Consider the following 7,654-nt stretch of genomic DNA (forward strand, 5'->3'; position numbering starts at 1 on the left):
CCGGAAGCTCCTCCTCTTTACCTCGGTTTCTGGGTAAAACCACAGTGTCAGTAGAGACCGTCTCCGTGTAACGTTTAAATCTTTATTTAAAGTCACAGTGTCTTCACGCGGACGTCACCGACTCGTCGCTCCTGCCCTCCTCGCGCGCTCGCGCCTCCTCGCGCCACGCGTTCAGGCGGTGGTTGCCGGGGCAACGGCGCAGGCGGCTGCAGGGGAGAGAAGCGCGCGCTTAGTTCCGCGTGCTCTGCTGTCCGAACCCGTTTTTCAAGGCACTTTCGGGGCACTTCGCACACCGTTGCCCTTCATTCGCAGCGGCCGACGCTCACACGCTCGCACACGCGCACGCGCACGAGAGGGAAGTCGAACCCGTGTCATACTCACTGAGACGGCGGCACCACTAGAAGGGGGTTCTCGTGGCTCGCGGGGTGTAGCGCGCGCTCCGCCGCGCGGTCCTGTGGCGGCGTCTCGGCCTCCGGGGGCGGTCCCTTCGCGCGCAGGCTACTCATCTCACACACACCCACGCACACGCGCACCACACGCACACACTCGGTCGCTGTTCTTCCCGCTCCGCCTGCCGCTCCACCGCGCTGATTGACTCTCGTGGAATGTTACGGAAGAGGGACGCAGATCCGTTGCCATAGCAACCCGGTGCGAGGAGTACGTCGCCGGAAAGCAAATTTAAACATAAACATTAAACCTTAATGTCCCCTGCCCGAATACATGGAACAAAATCGTGTCCTTAACTAGTGCAGTGAGAGAAAAGTGCTCGTGAGCCACACAATCCGCAGGTGGCGCCACCGGGGTGTAAATGAAGGGCCGCACAGTAAATCGCATCGACTGAGCTGTGTCACGCGGGGACTACAGGCATGAAGCAGCGGCGTGGAGTTCTTGTTGATCCGGAGCAGCTGCGGCCCGCTGGGCGGGGGGGCTGTCAATCGTTGGGCGCAACAGCGAGAGCGCGCGCACGCACGCACGCACGCACCTGTCCGAAATCTGCACGACAGAGGCTCGAGGTAGGAGCTCCCGGGAGTCGACCTGGCAACCACACGGGTCCAGTCGCTCGGGCACGAAAGCAGTCCCGCTGTGCGCTGGACACAAACACTGGAGCAGAGAGACACTCGGGTCTCAGTGAGACAGCTCCACCTGACGAGCCACACACACGCCACGTCACACACATTTCACAGAGTCGGCTGCAACGAGCCAAAGCTACGCCTTTATTTCATACTGTGTTAACTTGCATATGAGAGAAGGGTGTTAGTAAGTCCACATCAGTACAAAGCAGGAGGAGCATACTGGACACCCCAAGAGTGAAAAATAATCATATACAGGATTTTATAATAACAAACAGCTTTGCGATTCAATTATGACCATTCTAGAGGAAAACAAAACTCCCGTCCTAAAGTGAGAGCGAACTGCAGAGACTGGCTGACATTGAATAGCATATCAGAGGACAGGGAGACAGGATGGCCAATCACCAATCACCACTCACCAACCACTCGCTCGTCAGCGGCCACGGGGGGGGCCTCTCCTTACGCGACCTGTTCGCTAGAGCAGCACCCACCCGAAATTCATATAAATACACTCTACGTGAGGAATTGTTCCCACAGTAACCTAAAAAGGTAATGCTATATTTTTTTAATTGTCGTCGGTACAGTCGCCATCTAAGGTATTGCCTTGATCTCTCCCACAATCCCTGGCGGTCCCTAGACTGCGCGAACCCAAGTGTCCTTCGTCTGACAACTGTGACAACGAGACACATGGCAATGGCACGGACTAAGAGTTACACACATCAAGCATGGTGCGTCTTTCAGCATCGCCACGGTTTAACGGTACGGCGATCGGACCGGAAATTCTCCTCGTCAGTCCCAGTTTTCCCAGTCTTCATCGTCCAGCTGCAAGACAACAACACAAACAAAAAGAAAGAAGCAAAACCAGATGTGAGAAAGGCAAACAAAATGCACATCTTCACTGCAAGGGCCATGAGTGCATCATGAACACACGCGAGAAGAGACATGTCCATCCTTACTATGGACGCCTCAAGTGACCGCGACCCCCCTGTGGACGTACGAACGGGGCCCCATTTCTTCAAGTGCCTTAATCACATCTGCCTTCGGTAAACAGGTGTGATGTACCTCCCCGGTGGCATTGACTCTGGAGAGCGCCAGCTGGACCTCCTCCTCAGTCATGTCCAGGTCAAAGTCCTTCTCCCAGTCCTCGCTGACATCCGTGCTGGAGCCTGCAGGGGGGCAGCGGGAGATGTCCGCAATGGAAGAGGACAGGCAGGGGACATGGCGGGACACAACCCAGCCTACAAACATCCTCAGTGGTGAAGTCAATGAGCGAAGGCACTGATGAGCGTGCATGCGCGCGCGCGAAAGAGAGAGAGAGAGAGAGACCCTCACCTTTCTGACCATTGTTGGAAGGCGTGGACTTCCCGCTGTCCGAGTTGAGCTCAAACACCCTAAGGTCCTGCGGCCCGTCCTCCCTTGCCGACCCCGGCCTGGCCGGCGCTCTCACCACTGCGGCCTCTTCTCTCCCCGAAGCATTCGCCGCCTGCTCCGCCCCGGACCCTCGGCCCTGGAGCTGCCCGTGGCGCTGGGCCACACCTGGTCCTGCTTCTCCTTCCTCCAGCGTGGCCTCGCCCAGCTTCTGGTTCAGCTCCTCCGGGGCCGGGGCGACCTGCCCCTCGTGGGCCCTCGTCTCAAGCTGGGTGGGGAGGCTCACGCTCTCGCTGCCCGGATCGCAGCGGTCACCTTCCTGTTCCGCCGGCACAGTCGACACCAAGGGCACTGTAGCCTGGTCGCGGGCCCGGGGGGGTACTTCCTGTGAGGGGTGTGCGAAGTCCAAGCGAGACGCAGACGAGGCTCCGAGGAACTCATCTGTGGACAGCAGAAGACGACGACGAGTTCAACCGCAAGGCTAAAGCACCATACCGAGAGAGTGCTGCAGTCAGTGCTGCCCGTGTGTCCACTGACACGCTTTGGTCACTTTAGTTTGCACTTCCATGGACAGCTGCAGACCTTCCGGTCACACACTGACAAGCAGCACCTTGCAATTAATTGACGCAGAGCTGGAGGCCTCAAATGATGGAAGGAATGAAAATTTCCAGGACGGTAAAGTCATCGATCGGCTCCGGAACGTTCCTGAGCACCGCTCTTCTCGCACAGCAGCTCCTCTTTACTGTGCTGTCCTGCCAGCACTGCTGCTAACAGCGCTTCCAGTGAAAGTGTTGTTCGTCCGGGCGCTGACCAGTGCACTGACTGACCAGCTGATGTCAGACAGAAACTCGGAAAGAAGCTCACAGGTACTTCGAGAACAAATATGTCTGTGAGGTCCCGTGCTGCTGAAACACAGTTGAGCTGCTTCCTTCACCAGAGCACAGCCAGCTGTGGGCATTGCTTCCTGTGATGGCCTTAATGAGCACTGGTGAAAAGAGAGATCCAAACACGGTACAGATCCTCACTGAACCCACATGCAGCAAGTTGGATGTTTGTGGTTCGTTCTTTTTTTAAGGCTCATCTCTGCCCTCGGTGTCGAAATCCCTCCCCTTTCGCTGCACCACACCGTGTGCCTCTGCCAGGTGACCTTTGAAAAAGACTCTATGCTGTCACTCAATCTTCATAGTTAGAAGAATAGCCTGCAACTCAAGCCTGTTTTTCCCTCAACATATTGAACCCACAACTGGTCCTGCAGATACATCCTGCATAACATGTGAAGGATCCACCCTGGTCTCACAACACACTGTACACAACTCCTGGTCCGGACCAGGGTGATACCTCACTTGTACTACTGCAGCTCTCTCCTGTCTGGTCTTCCACCTACACCATCAAACCTCTTCAGCTGGTACAGAATACCACGGTACGAGTCGCATTTGACCTACCGAAGCGTTCCCATGTATCCCCCCCCCCGTCACTCTGCATTGGCTTCCTGTAGCCGAACAGATCAAACTCAACACTCTGGTTACGACCTACGAAACCATCAACGGATCTATCGATATCTACAGGACCTGGTCACCGTACACCCTCACCGGACTGCTACACTCTTCCACCACCCCCCGCTTGGTGACCCCACGTTAAATCAAAAGCACGAAGCTTTTCGGTTCTGGCTCCGATGTGGTGGAATGAGCAAAGCGAGAAAAGCATCTGCTGAATGAATACATGTACATGTAAATAAGTGGAGCCTCAGGTGTGATCAAGGTGAAGGAAAACAGAAGACAACCCACCCTCTTCCTCCTCCTCCCAGCCCAGAGCCTCCGAGTGTGCGGTCCGCTCTGCCCTCTGTTTCAGTGCTACTCGCCTCGCCTCCTCCTGTTCATAAAGGTCAAAGGTGAATATCTTCAGCACCACCCCGTGCTTCCACAAAGCTCCCACACATGGTGACAAATCAGAAAGTACAGGCTGCCAAGTGTCCAGTAGAGAAGAACAACCGCTGCTCTTACTTCACACTCTACAGTTAACTGGATACACAGTGACTAAGTGCAGAGGAAAGCTGGAACAGGACCTGTGCAGCCTACAAACATCAAGCTGGGGGACTCTCACTGTGTGGAAGGTGCCTCATAAGGACCTGCACTTGTGCAGCTTAACCACTAGATGGCAAATCAGTCAAACATCAAACAACGCCTTGAGTTACCTGGTCCAGCTGAAAGACCTTGTAAAAGTACCGCTGCCAAAATTCGGAGTGTGACACAGCTGCTGGAACCTATTGGTTCAAAAGAAAAAAATCATTTAAATGTTTTGCTATCATTACCAAAGCAACACGAGGTCTGCGACACTACAGCAGACTTTACCATTTTTGTGTAGAGGGCCCGGATGGAGGGGCTGGAAACCAGGAGCTCTGAGATCTCCCCTTTCTTCTCCTCGAGACTAAACCCTGAGAGCCAGGTATCAAACTGCTCTGGTGGACCTGAGAGAAAGCCACACACACACAAACACACACACAAAGCGGCAGATGGGTGTAAATCAGAAGGACGATGAAAGGATGAGCGGAAACTGGATGATATTTTGCTTTTTTCTACATTCTTCTTTCTGCTTAAACACCCATAAGAACAACACACCTCAGCAGATCTGCTTTTAACAGAGTAACTAGAAGGAATTAGCTGTAAGCCAATACAGGTGTTGTACATCATTACATCATCACTGAAACCATAGCGGCAAAACCAAAACAAGCAGCTAGTAATCCAGTCCGGACTGGAATCTCGTCTCGGGTCCTGTAAAAGCGGCACAGGGGACCTGACCTCAGCACCTCCTGGAGACCTCCAGAGGGGCCCAGAGGAAGAGAGGCAGCTACTCCAGTCACTGCTGTGGGTGAGAGCTCCACAGGATGGTGGGGGAGCGATGAGGGACTCACCGTCAGGCTCATTGCAGTACGTTGCTGGATCTGCCTGTAAGCTGTAGAGGCGGGCCTGAGAGAGAGCAAAGTGTGCGTGTGTGTGTGTGTGTGTTACACAGCGGCCCAAGCTGTCAGCACTCATCTACATGTCCGCAGAATTAGGAGCCCACCTTCGTGCTGTCGTACTCCTCAGTGGTTCCAGCTGGGGTGGCCATCAGTGTGATGACATCACAGTCTATGGTTTTGTCTGGAGGCGGAGCCAGGGTGTCTGTGATCACGCCCAGGATGTTGGAAAGGCTTTTCTTCACCTTCTCCGTGGTCTCTGAGGAGCCCTCCACCTTTGGACAGGAAGGGTAGGACCAAGACGTAATGTTACTAGGGCTCCAGAGCTGCATTTGCATGCTGCCCGTGTCCCTGACTCTGAAGAGGGTCTCGACCCGTTCCACCCGTCTGCTTAACGAAATGCTTTCGCGAAAAATTTAGAACCGAATGTACGCCTGTTGAACTGGACTTCGGGCAAAGGTCAACGACAGCGCACTTACGTGTCGCTGCACAGGACAAAGAAAATGCCAAAACTGCCCTGAACAGCATGTCACTTTCCACTCTAAACAAGTGTACAGCAAGGTATTTCACAATAGCTTAGGGTCGGTGTGTGAGTCCAAAGTGGGAGCGGGAAGGAGGGACGGCGCTCACCGCCAGTTTGCTCCGCACGGCGCTGGCCGTGGCCACGATGGAGCACGCCGTGTCATGCCGGACCACGCTGGAGAACTCAGCCAGGTCTCGCTTCAGGAACTCGTAGGTCTCCGCCGACTGGAGAGCACAACGGTGTCAGCTACCATCACGCACGCACGCACGCACGGACGCACTGCTACGGAGATCCTCACCTTGTCTTTGACGGCCTGGTAGCTTTGCTGAAGCCAACTGCCCCACCAACCTCCGTCCCTGAGGACGACACCTGGGCTTCACCACAGCTCACAGTACACCTGTATACTCTATATTTACATTTATTCATTCCATATCAACAATTACGTGCATATTTATTTATATATATATATATATATTTTTTTACATTTACATGTATTCATTTATCAGACACTTTTCTCCAAAATGATGAGCATCTCATAGAACAGAGTTCATCACACCAACAGGACAGACAAGTGATGGTAGCGCACGGTCCGTTTGTCACATACCTCGGCCGGTATAAACTAGTGCTCGCATATAGGCTTTTCAATTATTAAACATAAACGTGTTTATGGAGCTCTTAGGACATCACGGGAGATTTGTGTCCGAAATAAGTGAATTTTGACTGTACTGGTAACTGGACTGTACCCATACTGGATTTTTTTTTTTTTTTTTAAACTGTATTACATTTCTAAGCTTCTACAATTACATTCACTCATTTATTTGATACTTCTCCAAAGCGACTTACAATCAATGTTATTTACAACTATTTACCCACAGTGTTACAGCTGGATAATTTTACTGGATCAATTAGGTCAGTTACTACTACTACTGCACAGATTAGCCTAGGTAAGGTAGGCTAGTAGGTACAACACAGCCTCAGGCTCAGTACTTACTTGCATTAGAAGCCAGGGCGACCGCAACCTAACACACACACACACACACACACACACACACACACAGTCACTCAAAGTCAAGTCAAGAGTGTGGGGCGCTTAACACACCTCGCAGCACACACTCACTGTCTCACACATTATTACGTTTAGCCTCCTCGACGACGCTGGTATAATAATAGAAGCTACAGTACAGGTACAACACGAGCCCTTAGGGGTCCTGAGCCTAAGGCTTAGCTTAGACTCACACTGGTTAACCGTTACGTTAGGAGAGACCTGCTGCTGCTGCTGCTGCTGACGTGCGGGTCGAGTCGGGTCGCTGAAACCCGGATGCAGGAGGTGACACACAGCCCGTTGTCCCCACCGAGGACCGTGTCGTGTCTCGACTAAGCGACACACACACAGTCTGACTGAGTCTCTCCTCTTCTTTCTCTCCGCTACCTGACTGACTGAGAGAGAGTCTCTCTGTCCGTGTGTCTGTAAACAAAAACGGACGACGCCGGAATAATACGGACTTCCTTCTGTGGCGCCGACACCACCGACCGGCGCGCGGCTCCTCTCCACCAGCACGCGACGAAAAGTGCACAAGGGCGCGCGCTGCGCGACGCTGCCGGATTATCGAAGGAGCGAGACAAAAATTGTAAACAATGCAAGCAGCAAGGAAGAGCGCACTCACCCTTCGGCCATCTTCAGCGCATGACGTCACCCGTACTCACTGACCTTTGACCCCCGTGCGCGCTCGCAGACCGCGC

General features: G+C 53.4%; 1 protein-coding gene across 1 annotated transcript; it reads right to left on the reverse strand.

Annotated features, from left to right (window-relative positions):
• Positions 1-1,191: 1,191 nt before the first annotated feature.
• On the reverse strand, positions 1,192-7,654 carry bsdc1 (BSD domain containing 1). Its single transcript, XM_018746935.2, has 11 exons — positions 7,579-7,654; positions 6,213-6,270; positions 6,022-6,138; positions 5,499-5,666; positions 5,347-5,401; positions 4,787-4,902; positions 4,630-4,698; positions 4,223-4,307; positions 2,403-2,879; positions 2,133-2,236; positions 1,192-1,892 (listed from the first exon to the last, which is right to left on the reverse strand). Exons 1-11 carry the CDS (start codon positions 7,587-7,589, stop codon positions 1,860-1,862), a joined length of 1,293 nt encoding a protein of 430 aa, XP_018602451.2. The 5' UTR covers positions 7,590-7,654; the 3' UTR covers positions 1,192-1,859.

The sequence above is a fragment of the Scleropages formosus genome, chromosome 15, assembly GCF_900964775.1.
Source record: "Scleropages formosus chromosome 15, fSclFor1.1, whole genome shotgun sequence".
Lineage (NCBI taxonomy): Eukaryota > Metazoa > Chordata > Actinopteri > Osteoglossiformes > Osteoglossidae > Scleropages > Scleropages formosus.